General features: G+C 50.8%; 1 protein-coding gene across 1 annotated transcript in view; it reads left to right on the top strand.

Annotated features, from left to right (window-relative positions):
• Positions 1–15,438, top strand: part of NOD1 (nucleotide binding oligomerization domain containing 1) — a 76,739-nt gene that overhangs the window by 34,894 nt on the left and 26,407 nt on the right. The window contains exons 2-8 of the mRNA XM_049641650.1: positions 654–750; positions 2,588–2,899; positions 3,807–3,981; positions 7,584–9,408; positions 12,090–12,173; positions 13,345–13,428; positions 14,260–14,343. Coding sequence (XP_049497607.1) covers positions 2,699–2,899; positions 3,807–3,981; positions 7,584–9,408; positions 12,090–12,173; positions 13,345–13,428; positions 14,260–14,343 — 2,453 coding nt within the window. The 5' untranslated portion in view covers positions 654–750; positions 2,588–2,698. The remainder of the gene's footprint in view (positions 1–653; positions 751–2,587; positions 2,900–3,806; positions 3,982–7,583; positions 9,409–12,089; positions 12,174–13,344; positions 13,429–14,259; positions 14,344–15,438) is intronic.

Raw genomic sequence — 15,438 nt, 5'->3', positions numbered from 1 at the left:
ATTAAAATAAAATAAAATAAATAAAATAAAATAAAATAAAATAAAATAAAATAAAATAAAATAAAATAAATAAAATAAAATAAAATAAATAAAATAATGAATCTGAGTGTTGGGGCTCCTGGGTGGCTTAGTGTTCTCAGCTCAGGTCTCGATCTCAGGGTCATGAGTTCAAGCCCCACATTAGGCTCTGTGCTGGGTGGGAAGCCTACTCAAAAAAAAAAAAAAAATTAATCTGGGTTTCGAAATAGTTTATTTATGGGGATTAAGGAGTGCACTTGCTGTGATAAGCGCTGGGTGACAGGTGACGGATGTATGGAAGTGGTGAATCAATCTGTTCTACCCCTGAAACTACTATTACACTGTTTAGTAACTATACTAGAAGTAAAACAAAAAATAGAATAAAACAGTCAATTTAAAGCACAAAGTGAAGCAAATAAAGTACAGGTAGGACTCAATTATGGCCAAAAAAAAAAAAAAAGGTGAGTGTGTTGTCTGAATGACATGTAGAAAACATGGCCCTGAGGAAGACCCTCCAGGTGGTACCCAGCATCCTTGAGTTCTGGGTTCGAAACTATCTAGTCGTCAATTTCATTTGTTTGTTCGCCATTCATTGCAATAGTATTTTCAAGGAAAATTTTTTTTTTATTTTGCAGGTTCCAGAAAGGAGTTGGAAATGGAAGATTTAAGGAGAGAATGTTGTTCTAAAATATTCTGACTTACTTCAAAGAATAAGACCAGAAACTTGAAAAGGTATCGTTAACCCCTAATATAAATTTAATATTATCACCTGGTGTCCCTTCAGGGAACCAGTTTCCCAAAGCTGTGGATCCTAAAATGGGGCATACAGTTGACCTCAGCAGAAAAGGCTGCGTTAACATCTAAGAGGTAAGCATGTTACTAGAACAGTAACTAACCAATCATTTCCATCCCTGAAAGGTTTTGTTTTGGTTTTTTTTGGTAAAGATGTCTTGGCCTCCTGCTGCTTAGAGTGTTCAAGTGTAGTCTGTCCTGCTCAGTCACTCAGGTTATAAAAGGAAAGTTATTGCGTGGGGTCCCACTGGGAAATCTCTGGAAGGCTTGCAATGTTTAGCAAATTGATAAGTAAAATAAGGAAAACTGGAAGCGTGTCAAAGACCAGGAGCCTCATATGTGACTTGGGGGAAAAAGCTGAGAACCGCTGGACTTGAATGTTAATGGACGTGGGCTCGTAAAACATGAATGATGCTGTGTTTACAGGTCTGTCATTTGTGGCTGTGGCGGTGGTGGTGGTGGGGGGAGGGCAGGCAGGGCACAACAAAAAGTTTAAAAACTGTCTGAATCTGTGAGTTTTCCTACCTAGATGAGGGACTGAGTGGCCAGGTCAGGGCCTTTCTGCTTCTAAGATGATGACCCATTTTATATACACAAGGATGAGTGGAGAAGTGGCCACAGGATCTTAGGGAACAAGAAAGATAATCAGCACAATTTGGGGTAGCTCAAATTAGGTTTTAAAGTTAGGTTTTTAAATTTTTTTTTAAGGTTTATTTATCTCATCTAGCTCAGGTGAACCCAAGTTAGTTGTGTTTGTTTTTTTTTTTTTTTAATTTTTAATGTTTGTTTGTCTTTCTTTTGAGAGAGAGCATTTGCAGGGTAGGGGCAGAGAGAGAGGGAAACAGAATCCCAAGCAGGCTCCACACTGTCAGCACAGAGCCCGACGCGGGGCTCAAACCCACAAACCGTGAGATCATGACCTGAGCCGAAGTCGGACGCTCAACTGACTGAGCCACCCAGGTGCCCCCCAAGTTAGTTTTTAATACCCACATAAAATGGCTTGGGTCCCTATTTCTACCCAGACAGAAGGTTCAGCAGGTGCACAAGGGTTTCAAGGGTTTCCAGGGAGATGGCCTTTCCTGGTCAGCTGCCACTTGAAGTCCATGTCACCTTCCTTCTTGCCCTCCCCCTGCCCCATTGCATTCCACACACGGCCATTGCTCCTCCTTCATTGCCTGAGGTGCTTGTATATGGCAGACTTTGCTGGAGGTATGAGGATAGCTAGAACAGGGGTGCAGGAGGGCTACGGCACAATCCACAATGGGCAGTAATGACTGAGACGTCACTGTGCCCAGGTTCCTGGAGGCTTTGCTACCACAGGAGACTTCATGCCGCCTGTCTCCCTCCTCAGGCCATTTTTCGCTCAGACCCTGCCCCCCACAACAACCCCTCCCACCCCATGGCTCCTTTGCTCCCAATTCTGGGTGCTCCCCTCTTGGGGTATGTGGAAACCTCCAGTCCCGGTTAACCTTTTTATGGAAAGTAATATATCTTTCCATCCCTATTCCAGGCTAGGATTGAAGCACACTTTTGTTTTATTCAAAAGGAAATAAACAAGTTTTGCTGTATATTTGCTATATATTTCTGGTCACTCTCTCTAGGCATGTAACCCACAAGCGGAAGCCATTCAATTAAGATTTTTTTCTTTAATACATCTCAGATCACCATCTTAAGCATGACTCCTCCTGCTTGAAGTAGAGAAATTCCAGGACCAAAGGGCAGGGAGGGATCTTTCCCATGGCTTTGGTTTCACTGGTGACTTCGTTGGTCTCTTCAGGGGCATCACGGAGAGAGAGGCGGGTGCCCTGGATCCTGATTGCCCTTCTGCCAGGAAGATACGTGTAGCCAAAGATGAATTTGGGCAAAGTAGCTGCTTGCTCCTTTAGCCATGGAAAAGCAGGGCCACGGTGAGATGGGAATCATTCCATCAGAGTCTCACTCCCACGTTAAGTTGTTGAAAATCAACCGGGAACTTCTGGTCACTCACATCCGCAACACCCAGTGTCTGGTGGACAACTTGCTGAAGAATGACTACTTCTCCTCTGAAGATGCGGAGATCGTGTGTGCCTGCCCCACACAGCCTGACAAGGTGCGGGTGACAGGGGCTGGTAGCCAGAAGGGGCTTCTCCCGCTGATCTGAGTGAGGACCTCTGGGAGTTTAGTACATTGGCGGAATTTCCCACTGGGGTCGTTGATAAAACAGAAACGCTGGGGTTATCAGCTGATTACACAATTGCACATTTTGCTTTTTGTGTGCGCATTGAGAGCAGACTCCTCTTACGTCTCTGCTCTCCTCGCTCTGTGTACTGCTTCCCAAACTGGTTGATTTCAATCCACTTTCGAGTAGGAGGAGAGAAAAAGAAAATGACCACCTCACACCTTAGCAGTGATGTTCATTCAGTGCCTTTAGACTCCAGAGAGCTGCTCACTGCTGGGTAAGGCTCTGAGAATGGCCTTGCCTCTGATTTGGGAACAACTGTGTCCCAGGCTGGGTCCACAGTAAAGACTTTTCCATACGCCACTGGAGGAGGTCTTAACAGCCCTTAGTTTCATTTTAGCTTTGTGTCATCTCCTAAAAAAGAGAATTGCAAGACTGAACACTCTTTGGGTCAAGGAGTGACAGAACTTGTTTGTCACGTGATCCTGCCAGGCTCTGAGGAGACAGAGGGCTTCTGGGGGAAGCACAGTAACTGACTTACATGATTTTTTTGTGCATTTTGAATAATACAAAAAGCCTTTTTTAGGGTGTAACTTCCATGGGGGTCTGTTAGCCCCTTGCTGTGTGGCCCAGCACCCACCTCATTATGCCCAAGAGGTAACTTTCTCCCTGCAACACTCATTCCTGGCCGGCAGTAGTGTTAGGTGAAGAGGGACAAGGAGACACAGGAAGAATCCTGGGGGTGGGCACACCTCTTGGGCCAGTCCGACCTTTTTACTTTTGGGTTCATGGAAGCCTCCTGGTTTCTTAGAGCTGTGTGGTCTAATTTCTTACTAAGGTTCGCAAAATTCTGGACCTGGTACAGAGCAAGGGCGAGGAAGTGTCCGAGTTCTTCCTCTACGTGCTCCAGCAACTTGCAGATGCTTACGTGGATCTCAGGCCTTGGCTGTTGGAGACTGGCTTCTCCCCCTCCGAGCTCATTCGGAGCAGAGTTGTCGTCAACACCGACCCAGGTACGAGTCCTCCCCAGGGGGACTGCAGACACTAAGCAAGCAAGGCCCGGGGGTTTGGAAATGCTGCGGTGTGTGGGCCCAGCAGCGCATGAAAGCGTGGTCCACCACGGTCAGCCCTGGCCTCTACATCAGGCAGTAGGCCCAGTGTTGTGTTGCCTGTTGTCCAAGGGCAGCCTGGGGACTGTGACTGAACCGAGCACACATAGCTGGTCTGATCTGTATAGAGGCCTGTGCAATTGTGGGAACGGCCTCTCTCGTGACCTCTTGGTTACTTACTGTCCTGACCTATATAGACAGTTTAATGGTTGCACAAATTCAAGAATGAATTTTTTTCCTCTTTAAAATCTTTCCAAAGATCTCCTCTTTAGTTAGTTAGGTTTATTCCTGGATATCTTATTGTTCGGGGTACAATTAATGGCAAATGGGATTGATTCCTTGATTTGTTTTTTCCTGCTGCTTCGTTATTGGTGTATAGAAACACAACAGATTTCTGCATGTTGGTTTTTTTTTTTTTTTTTTTAAATTTTTTTAACGTTTATTTATTTTTGAGACAGGGAGAGACAGAGCATGAACGGGGGAGGGTCAGAGAGAGGCAGACACAGAATCTGACACAGGCTCCAGGCTCTGAGCTGTCAGCACAGAGCCCAACGCGGGGCTCGAACTCACGGACCGCGAGATCATGACCTGAGTCGAAGTCGGCCGCTCAACTGACTGAGCCACCCAGGCGCCCCCATGTTGGTTTTTATATTCTGTGACTTTGCTGAATTCATGTATTCTAGCAATTTTTTTGGTGAGTCTTTCATGTTTGCTACATAGAGTTTCATGTTGCCTGCAAATAGTGAAAGTCTGACTTCTTCCTTGCCAATTTGGATGCCTTTTATTTCTTTTTGTTGTCTGATTGCTGAGGCTAAAACTTTCAGTACTATGTTAAATGGTAAGGGTGAGAGTGGACATCCTTGTCTTGTTCCTAACCGTAAGGGAAAGACTCTCAGTTTTTCCCCGTTGAGGATGATATTAGCAATGGGTCTTTCATATATGACCTTTACGTTTGGGGTACAGTTAATGGCAACAATTAATGTTGAGGTATGTTCCATCCGTCCCTACTTGGTTGAGGGTTTTTATCAAGAATGGATGCTGGATTTTGTCAAATACATCTTCTGCATCTACCGAGAGGATCGTATGGTTCTTATCCTTTCTTTTATTAATGTGGTGTATCACGTTGATTGATTTGTGAATATTGAACCAGCCCTGCAGCCCAGGAATAAATCCCACTTGATCATGGTGAATAATTCTTTTTTTTTTTTCTTAAAGTTTATTTATTTGAGAGAGAGAGAGCACACAAGCAGGGGAGGGGCAGAGAGAGATGAAGAAGGAGAGAGAGAAGCCCAAGCAGGCTCCACACTGTCAGCGCAGAACCTGATGCGGGACTCAAACTCATAAACTGTGAGATCATGACCTGAGCTGAAATCAAGAGTCAGACCCTTAACCGACTGAGCCACCCAGATGCCCCAGTGAATAATTCTTTTAATGTATTGTCAAATTCAATTTGCTAGTATCTTGTCGAGAATTTTTGCATCCATGTTCATCAGGGATATGGGCCTATACTTCTCCTTTTTACTGGGGTCTTTGTCTAATTTTGGAATCAAGGCAATTCTGGCTTTGGAGAATGAGTTTGGAAGTTTTCCTTCTATTTCAATTTTTTTTGGAACAGTTCGAGAAGAATAGGTATTAACTCGTCTTCACATGGTCTGTAGGAAGACATCTGGCCCAGGATTCTTATTCGTTGGGGGATTTATTCTGGGCAAATTATTCTTCTGTCACCTCCACTTGCCAGTCCTTATTTCCAAAGCACAGTGGTACTGCATTAGCTAATCCGTTAGTCCAACAGGTATTAATGATGTACCCACTATGGGCAAAGGCATTGTGTTGGTGCCACGGGTTCCGTGTGGAGCACATCAGACGTGGTTCTTGTTTTCAGGGAGCTCAGAGGCCAGTGAAGGAGCCCCGACGGTAATCACAAAAATGTGTATTTGCGCATGGTGATAAGGACAAGAGCAGTTCAAGCTGCAGTGAGCCCACGTAATCGGGGCCATGATCTGGTCTGGGAACCAGGGAGTCTTCTCTCCATGCCTGTGCTCTCTCCAGTTTGAGACACTTGTTGAAAATATCCTCGCACCAGGGTCCCAGACTCTGATGTTTAAAGAACCTAGTTTGACCTTGAACACAGAAAAAAAAGGACAAAGTCCCAGAAAAATCAGGTGTGTGTGTTTAGGGGAAACCAGGCCAACCAGCAATGTCAGGGCCAAGCTCTGGCAGATACCTGTGGCCACTGTTAGCACTTAATGCCCCTTCCTGCTTCATTCTGTTTCCTTCCACAGGAGAAAAGAAAAATGTTCCTGCCTGTGATGAATAATTCTTTCAAAAGATGTCTCCACTGGTTCCTTTAACCAGCTACTTTAGTATTGCTTTTAAAGTATGAGTCACTCTGCAAAGCCAGACATGAAAGACTATATATTGCGTGATTCTGTTTATATGAAATGTCCAGAAAAGGCAAACTAATAATAGAGACAGAAAGAAGATTGGTAGTTGCCTAGGGCCAGGGGCAGAGATTGGCTAGAAGTGGGCTTATGATGGAGATGTTTTAGAACTGGATTGTAGCGGTGTTTGCATAACTTTGCAAATTGAGTAAAAAATCGTTGAGTAGTATACAATGCCTATTGTAAAATATGTGAGTTTATAGTATGTAAGTTATGCCTTACGAAAGCTATAAAAAATGTAATTCACAAATTTTAAGCAGGCAGCCAAGTTGGTCTAAGTTGATGGGAAAAAGTTATAGATGAATTTGGAAATGGGCATTTATGTCTCATTTTTGTACCTGAATTATAATTAAAATCCCAAAGTATTTTTAAAGTTTATTTATTTTGAGAGAAAGAGCTCTCCTGCATGAGTGGGGGAGGGGCAGAGAAAGAATCCCAAGCAGGCTCTGTGCCGCCAGCGTGGGGCCCGGTGCGGGGCTTGAACTCACGAACCGTGAGATCTTGACCGGAGCCCAACTGGGAAGCTTAACCCACTAACCGCCTAGCCCCCCACCCACCAAAGTATCTGCAAGGCATTTATTGAACAGCCTCTTGTCTGGGGAAGGACCACCTCCCTCTCTGTGTAAGGCCCATCTCTAGCTCAGGTTTGCTTAAGTCCACGCCCATGAGAGCATGTTACTGCCAGCTCCCCTGTGGGCAGGCGCTAAGTCAGTGACCCTCAGGTTGAAAAAGGCTAGTTTTCATCTCAGTTTACTCCGTTTTGGCGATTTGGCACAGCTCATTTATAATCGGGATTAATGTCAAATGTATTTTCTCACCAGAAGTGTTGGCATGTAGTTTTGTAAGACTACCCGTTGTTTTCAGAGCAGAGTGATAAGCAAAAGAATGGTTATGGCAATCTCTGCCTCAACAATAGGAGTTTCAGGGGATGCCTGGCTGGCCCAGTCAAGGGGGACATAAGGCTCTTGATCTCGGGGTTATGAGTTCGAGACCCATGTTGGGTGTAGAGATTACTTAAAGAGTTTCAATGGAACTGGCTGTCTTCCCCCCCCCCCCCCCCTCCAGTGAGCAGGTACACCCAGAAGCTGCGACAGCAACTGGGCCTCGACTCCAAGTTCATCCTGTGCTATGCCCAGAAGGAGGAGCTGTTGCTGGAGGAGATGTACACGGACACCATCGTGGAGCTGGTGGGCTTCAGGAACGAGAGCCTGGGCCTGCTGGGCAGCCTGGCCTGCCTGCTGGACCACTCCACCGGCGTCCTCAGCGAGCAGGGCGAGACCATCTTCATCTTCGGGGACGCCGGCGTGGGCAAGTCCATGCTGCTTCAGCGGCTGCAGGGCCTGTGGGCCGCGGGGCTGCTGGACGCGGAGTTCAAGTTCTTCTTCCACTTCCGCTGCCGCGTGTTCAGCTGCTTCAAGGAGGACGACGCGCTGTGCCTGCAGGACCTGCTCTTTAAGCATTACTGCTACCCGGAGCAGGACCCGGATGAGGTGTTCGCCTTCCTGCTGCGCTTCCCCCACACGGCCCTCTTCACCTTCGACGGCCTGGACGAGCTGCACTCGGACTTCGACCTGAGCAGCGTGCCTGACACCTCCTCCCCCTGGGAGCCCGCCCACCCCCTGGCCCTGCTGGCCAACCTGCTCAGCGGGAAGCTGCTCAAGGGCGCCGCCAAGCTGCTCACGGCCCGCACGGGCATCGAGATCCCGCGCCAGCTCCTCCGCAAGAAGGTGTTTCTGCGGGGCTTCTCGCCCAGCCACCTGCGGGCCTACACCCAGAGGGTGTTCCCCGAGCCCGCCGTGCGGGACCGCCTGCTGGCCCACCTGGAGGCCAACCCCAACCTCTGCAGCCTGTGCGCCGTGCCCCTCTTCTGCTGGATCGTCTTCCGCTGTTTCCAGCACTTCCACAGTGTTGCGGACATCTCCACGCAGCTGCCTGACTGCACGGTGACCCTGACCGACGTCTTCCTGCTGATCACCGAGGTCCACCTGAACAGGACGCAGCCCACCAGCCTGGTCCAGCGGAACACGCGCAGCCGGACGGAGACCTTCCGCGCCGGCGGCGCCGCCTTGCGCTCGCTGGGGCGGGTGGCCCACCAGGGCATGGAGAAGAACCTCTTTGTCTTTGGCCAGGAGGACGTGCGGGCCGCCGAGGTGCAGGACGGAGAGCTGCAGCTGGGCTTCCTGCGGGCCGTGCCAGAGCAGGGCCTCGGGGGTGACCAGCAGGCCTATGAGTTTTTCCACGTCACCCTCCAGGCCTTCTTTACCGCCTTCTTTCTCGTGGCGGACGACAAGGTAGGCACGCAGGAGCTGCTCAGGTTCTTCCGGGAGTGTGGGCTTCCTGGCGAGGCGGCCGTGGAGTCCTGCTACCCCTCCTTTCTCCCTGTGCGGTGTCTGCGGGGCCCCGGCCTGGCCGGGGAGGACCTCTTCAAGAACAGGGATCACTTCCAGTTCACCAACCTCTTCCTGTGCGGGCTGCTGTCCAAGGCCAAGCAGAAACTCCTGCGGCACCTGGTGCCCGCGGCGGTCCTGCGGAGAAAGCGCAAGGCCCTGTGGGCGCACCTGTTTGCCAGCCTGCGGGCCCACCTGAAGAGCCTGCCCCGGCTCCAGTACGAGGGCTACAACCAGGTGCAGGCCATGCCCACCTTCATCTGGATGCTGCGCTGCATCTACGAGACGCAGAGCGAGAAGGTGGGGCGGCTGGCGGCCAAGGGCATCTGTGCGAACTACCTCAAGCTGACCTACTGCAACGCCTGCTCGGCTGACTGCGGCGCCCTCTCGTTCGTCCTGCACCACTTCCGCAAGCGGCTCGCCCTGGACCTGGACAACAACAACCTCAACGACTACGGCGTGCGGGAGCTGCAGCCCTGCTTCAGCCGCCTCACGGTCATCAGGTGAGGCCGCCGGGCACAGGGAGCAGCCCAGGGGGGGGCCGGGGCGGGCCAAGCTCGGGGAAGCACCAGGAGGAGCCTCCTGGGGTAGGAGCTCCTGAATTACCCTGGCATTCGTGACCCCTGGTGTTGGGGACACCCGAGCCTATTCTATCTCACGGTGGCAGACAGCTAGGAGAGAAGCCTCCGCAGCGGGCAGAGCCGGGTCGGCCCTGGCTGGGCATCCTCGAGTGAGTTGCTTAGCCTCTCTGAGCCCTCATCTGGAAGAAGGAGACGCTGGTATCCTGGCAATTACAGTAATAACAACCGGCGTTTATTGAGAAAGGGTGAAGTGCATTGCAGACTTTATCTGATTTAATCCTCTTAGCAACCCTCTAAGGTGGTAGGGACTCTTACCTTCATTTTGGCAAACGAGGGTGTGGAGGCACAGAGATGTTCTCAAGGTCACACAGCAGGGCCATGGTAGAGGCAGAATCCTAAAGAATGAATCTTTTGAGATTCACGGGAGGCTCAAAGATAGCCAGTGAGGGGTTTCTGGCACGTGGGTGCTTTTGGGATTGCATAAAGAGCAGACTGTGTGCTCACTGGCCTCTGTTACTTTCCACGATCAAAGCCAGCTGCCCTGAGCTGCCAGGGATCTTAGTACAGAATGCTCATTTTCGAGTGGTTTCCTGTTTGATGGTTTAGAGGAAAGAGGCCAGTCTGCTTTCTCCTGTTAGCATTTCCTGTATAAAAGACAGCTTGTAAATCTCTCTGACGGTATCAGTTCTCCATAACTTGGCTCATGCATTTCTGATGGGGAGAGGGGATTTGGAACGGGTTCTGGGTACCTGTTACACCAATGCTAGAGTGTACTTTATGTGGGGGCAGTGAGATGCAGGGAGCCCAGGCCTGTGCTCTCCGCCTGGGGCACTCTCACACACCGTGGCCTCCCTGTGCTCATCTCCTAAGATGGAGTGCTCCAAGGTGGTGCTCCTGCCCCAAGTAGCTATCTTTGGAGCCCAGGCCGTCTTCAGCCTTACAGTGGCCTTGCTGCCCTCACTACCTGATTTCCACCTCTTGGCCCAATATGGCTGCTTAGCTCCAGCCATTCTGTTGACGTTCCAGCCTCCACGAAGAAGAAGGGGCAAGCAAAGAAGGACGTACCTCATTCTTTTGAGAACTTGTCAGCTATGGCTAATGAGACTTCTGCTTACATTTTACAGGGGCAAACGTAATCATGTGCCCACTTCAAAAAATGGGGGATTCTGTTTCTAAGAAAGCACAGACATTGGAAGTGACTAGCAGCCTCTGCCACCCTGGGATGGCCACGCAGTGTGTGTACACACTGTGCCCCAGCACCAAGGTGGGCACCTTGGGAGGAGGGGCCCTGAGTAGCTGACCTGATCATTTTGACGTGGCCTAAAAATCAAACGTGTTCAGCCTTTCACTTATTAGAGAGGTCAGCTTGCTGGCACAGTTTGTCCCAGGGTTTGTGTTTGTAAATAAAGTTTTATTGGAACATAACCACACCCATATGTTTACATATCAGCTGCTTCACACTATAAAAAAATTTTTTTTTTTTACCATTTATTCAGTTTTGAGAGAGAGTTGTGAGCAGGAGTGGGGGAGGGGCAGAGAGAGAGGGAGACACAGAATCGGAAGCAGGCTCCAGGCTCTGAGCTGTCAGCACAGAGCCCCATGCAGGGCTCGAACTCACAAACCATGAGTTCGTGACCTGAGCTGAAGTCGGGCGCTTAACCGACTGAGCCACCCAGGTGCCCCACAGTTGCTTCATACTATGGAACCAAATAATTGCAATAGAGGCCACATGGTCCTCACATATTTGCTCTGTGGCCTTTTACAGAAAAAGTTTGCTGACCCTTGGATTACTGTCTCACCCACCCCTGCTCCCTCACTCTCCTCCATCCCTGAGCCTTCCTCTGTCCCTCAGCCTCATGTAAACGACAGGGTGAAGGATTGAGAAAATTAGGGTAGTTTGTTACACAGATTACTTGGTAGTAAGAAAAAAAAAAAATTCACATATTAGCCACATCAAAATATCCTGTTAGTACAGGGACTGTGCAGAACAGTTCCCGTGAATGGCCGGCCCTTGTGCAGGAGAGATCCATCATCCTGAAGGCTCTCTTTTCCTGCCCCCATCTGTAAATGTGACCTCCAGATGGGGAGGCTGTTGCCGCTGCGGGTGAGACAGTTCTTGTGGGGACTGTCCAGCCTTTCGCAGGCCACCTGATAGCTCTGGCCCCCCCCCTTGCCAGGTGGCAGGGCCTTCCCTCCCCGAGCCTTGCCATCACTACAAGCCGCTCCACACGTTTCCAAATCCACAGCCCCTGCTGTGTTGTGAGAGCCACAGAGAAGGCCTGACCCACACGTAGGCCACCCGCAAATGCAGGCTGTCAGAGGTGACCGGCCTCATGTGTCCTTTGTGTGTCTCTCGTAGCCCTCATGTCGAGTCAGGGCTCTGCTGTAGTCTTGCTGACGGGCCAGTTCCGCGTGGGTCTGTTGGCCCCACGACACCCAGATCCTTTAGGAGCTCTGTGGCTGACTGCCATGGCCACTGTCTCAGGGGAGCGTTTATAGCTGGGAAAACTCCAGGACCTACAGGCTTCTGGATCTTGTGGCCTTCATACTCCTCCATAGTGAGCAGCTGCCGTGATTCAACTTCCTTTGCTGTTTTGTTTCAGACTCAGCGTAAACCAGATCACTGACAGCGGGGTAAAGGTGTTATGTGAAGAGCTGACCAAATACAAAATTCTGACGTTTTTAGGGTACGTATGCCTCAACAGCACCAGATCAGGTGTGTGGTAATAATACAGAGGAGCAGGAAACTGCCGTTCGTGCGACTCACTGGAGGGTTGGAATGATGGCCGAGCCACCAGAAAGAGCCCTGGACAGGGGGCCAGGAGTCTTGGGTTCTGCTCTTGGCTCGGCCAGCAGCCCACTCTTTGAGCAAGCCCAGAAGTGTCTTTCACTTGTCTATTGAGATCCTAATCCAGGCCAGTATTTTACAAGCGGTGACTGGGGGTTGCTGAGGGAGTGGCTCGGGCTGCCTTTTATAAATGCCAGATGCTGTTTACGTATTAGATTGTGGATCCACAGTCCCTCGTCCAGAGCCCTGAGCGAAAGACACAAATCCGGAGTCAGTGTATGTGCCGTGTGAAAGTGATATGGCCAGTGAGGTCGAGGGCATTACCCGGGTTTCAAGTAATTGAATCTACCTGCAGCAAAACGTATGAATATTCAGAGCAGCTGGGATAAAGCCCACAAAAGGCTCCACATCAGTCGCCAAACTGCTGAGCACTTGAAACCTGTCTGTTTACCACTTTCCGCTTTTTTCTGCCTTCTTGTTGAATTGGTACGAGGCGGTAAAATGACTAACAGGGAGACGGGAGCTTCCGACACTCACTGTCCCTCAAGCTGCTGCTTGTGACCTTAATCGAAAAATACCCATCACTTGCTGCTTGACTGGTCGCACATAATCATCCTAATGACCCCGCGGGGGCACGGTGATTCTTCCTCGTCATCGCAGAGGCAGAAGCAGAAGCAGAGGCTGGGAAAGTGGCGGAGCTGGCTCTGCACCCGGCCTTCGAGACCCCCGAGCCCCAAACTGCTCTCTGTGTGCCCTTCCTCTCTCCTTTCAGCCCAGACTTCAGGTATCGGCAGCCAGCACATACCCACTTAAAAATGTCCCGTGGGGACGCGAGAATAAAAGGGACAGACAGCGCAAGGAACATGGTGATACTGTGAGAGCATCGTCTGGTGACCGACGGTGGCCACGCTTGTAGCGAACGTAGCATAACTCGCAAACCTGTGGATTCACTATGTTGTACACGTGAAAGTAATGCAACACTGTGTCAACTGTACCAAGAAAAAAAAAAAAAAAACCAAAAAAGCCGACGCCGGGGGTCCCAAAGTCTCACGCTGTGCTCTCTCTCCAAGCCTGTATAACAACCAGATCACCGATGTCGGAGCCCGGTACATCGCCAGAATCCTGGACGAGTGCAAGGGCCTCACGCACTTGAAGTGAGTGGGCTGGGTGTGGCGGCTTATTCGGGAGCCCTGTGGGTCACCCCTTCATCATTCAGACCCAGAATATAAGTCACCAGAAGGTGCACTCGCCCTAAAGCCTTCCGTTTGCCCCAGGCCACGTGGGTCAAATTGAGAGACCTGTGTGTGGGAAGGAGAGCTGACCGCAGCGCAGCGGGGAATCACGCCCTGAGGGTGAGGCAGGGCCACCTACCTTGGGGGGAAATCTTGGCAAGGGAGCTCTGTGGGGCCTCTTCTAATAAATCACTGATCCCATTCGTGACGGCTCCACCCTCACGACTAAATCACCTCCAAGGGCCTTGCCTCCTAATCCCATCACCTTAGGGGTTAGGATTTGAGAATATGGATTTGGGGGGGAACACAGCCATTCAGACCTAGCACCCATCTGGTTGCAAGCAGGGGCTTGATCCTCGGTCCCGTCACAGAAATGCTCTGCCAAAGGTGACGGAGCGCCAGGCCCGGAGGAGCCCCTGGAACGGCACTGGGGCCGGGAACACACACAGGCTGGCCACTCGCACTTGAACGGGGCGCCTCCCTGGCCTGCTGATGGAAATGAGGGACGTTTAAAGGCGGTTATTTACGGGTCCCTAAGTTTCGGCAGAGACCGCGACCACCTCCTGGAGAGGAATCCGGCGGCTCTCCTTAGGGCTTTGGGTCCTTCCTCGAGAGGAAGCCCAGGGCATGGGTGCCGCGGGTCCCAGGGCAAAGCCCACACCTCCCAAGAGGGGCCCCGCGCTGGGGACGAGGGTGCCGACGCCGGAGTCCCCTCACAGCTGGGAGCTGACGTGCGCACGGCTCTCTCTGCAGGCTGGGGGAGAACAAAATAACGAGTGAAGGAGGAAAGTGTCTCGCCCTGGCTGTGAAGAAGAGCAAGTCCATCTTCGAAGTTGGGTGAGTAGAGGCAGAGGCACCTGAGCCTGTCCTGGGCGCGAGAGCGCCCAGAGGGCCGCTGGGGCCGGCTATGGGGAGGTCGCAGAGGGCATCCTCCCCTGTGCGCCTCTGGCTTCTGCACGGGGACCGGGAACCGTTTGGGGAAGGCCCAGGATTGCCGGCAACCTCAGCTGCGCAGACTTTTATTTCGTTGCTGCACAAGTCGGTGATGGCCACCAGCAAACGGAGGGGGTGCCGTTCTAGCCCGAGGTGGTAAGCTTCTGCGGGCCGATGTTCTTCATCTTGGGAAGGCGTTTTAAGAAGATTTATGATTTTAGAGAGAGCGAGTGAGCATGTGTGGGAGTGGAGGAGGGGCAGAGAGGGAGGAGGACAGAGGATCCCAGGTAGGCTCTGTGCGGGTGGCAGGGAGCCCGATGTGGGGCTTGAACTCATGAACCCTGAGATCATGACCCGAGCTGAAGTCTGAAGCTTAAGCGACTGAGACACCCAGGTGCCCCCAGGGGCTTGTTTTGTTTTGTTTTGTTTATTGGGTAGTTGTGCGGCCATCACCCCCATCCATCTCCAGAACCCTTTCCATCTTGCAAAAAAGCGACACTCTACCCGTTAGACGATAATTCCCCCTTCTCCCTTCCTCCCAGCCCCTGGCCACCACCCTTCTGCTACCTGTCCCTGTGAATTTGACTGCCGTGAGTACGTCACCTAAGTGGAGTCATACAGCATGTGTCGCTTTGTCACTGGCTTCCTTCACTTGGCCCAGGGTCCTCGAGGTTCATCTGTGTTGTAGCACGTGTTGGAATTTCCTTCCTTTTTAAGGCTGAGTAGCGGTTCATTGGATATATCTTGTTCATTCATCTGGGCACTTGGGTGGCTTCCACATCTTAGCTACCGTGAACAGTGCTGCTATGAACGTGGGCGTTCAAATGACTCATCGATTTCTGGGGGCTGTGTCCCCAGAAGTGGAATTGTTGGATTGGCTGGTCATTCTATTTTTAGATAATTTTTTTTAATGTTTATTTTTAAGATAGGGAGTGCGTGAGCACGAGTGGGGGAGGGGCAGAGAGAGAGGGAGACGCAGAATCGGAAGCAGGCTCCAGG

Source organism: Panthera uncia, chromosome A2 (genome assembly GCF_023721935.1).
Source record: "Panthera uncia isolate 11264 chromosome A2, Puncia_PCG_1.0, whole genome shotgun sequence".
NCBI classification, from domain to species: Eukaryota; Metazoa; Chordata; class Mammalia; order Carnivora; family Felidae; genus Panthera; species Panthera uncia.
This window is presented reverse-complemented; position numbering and strand designations above follow the sequence as displayed.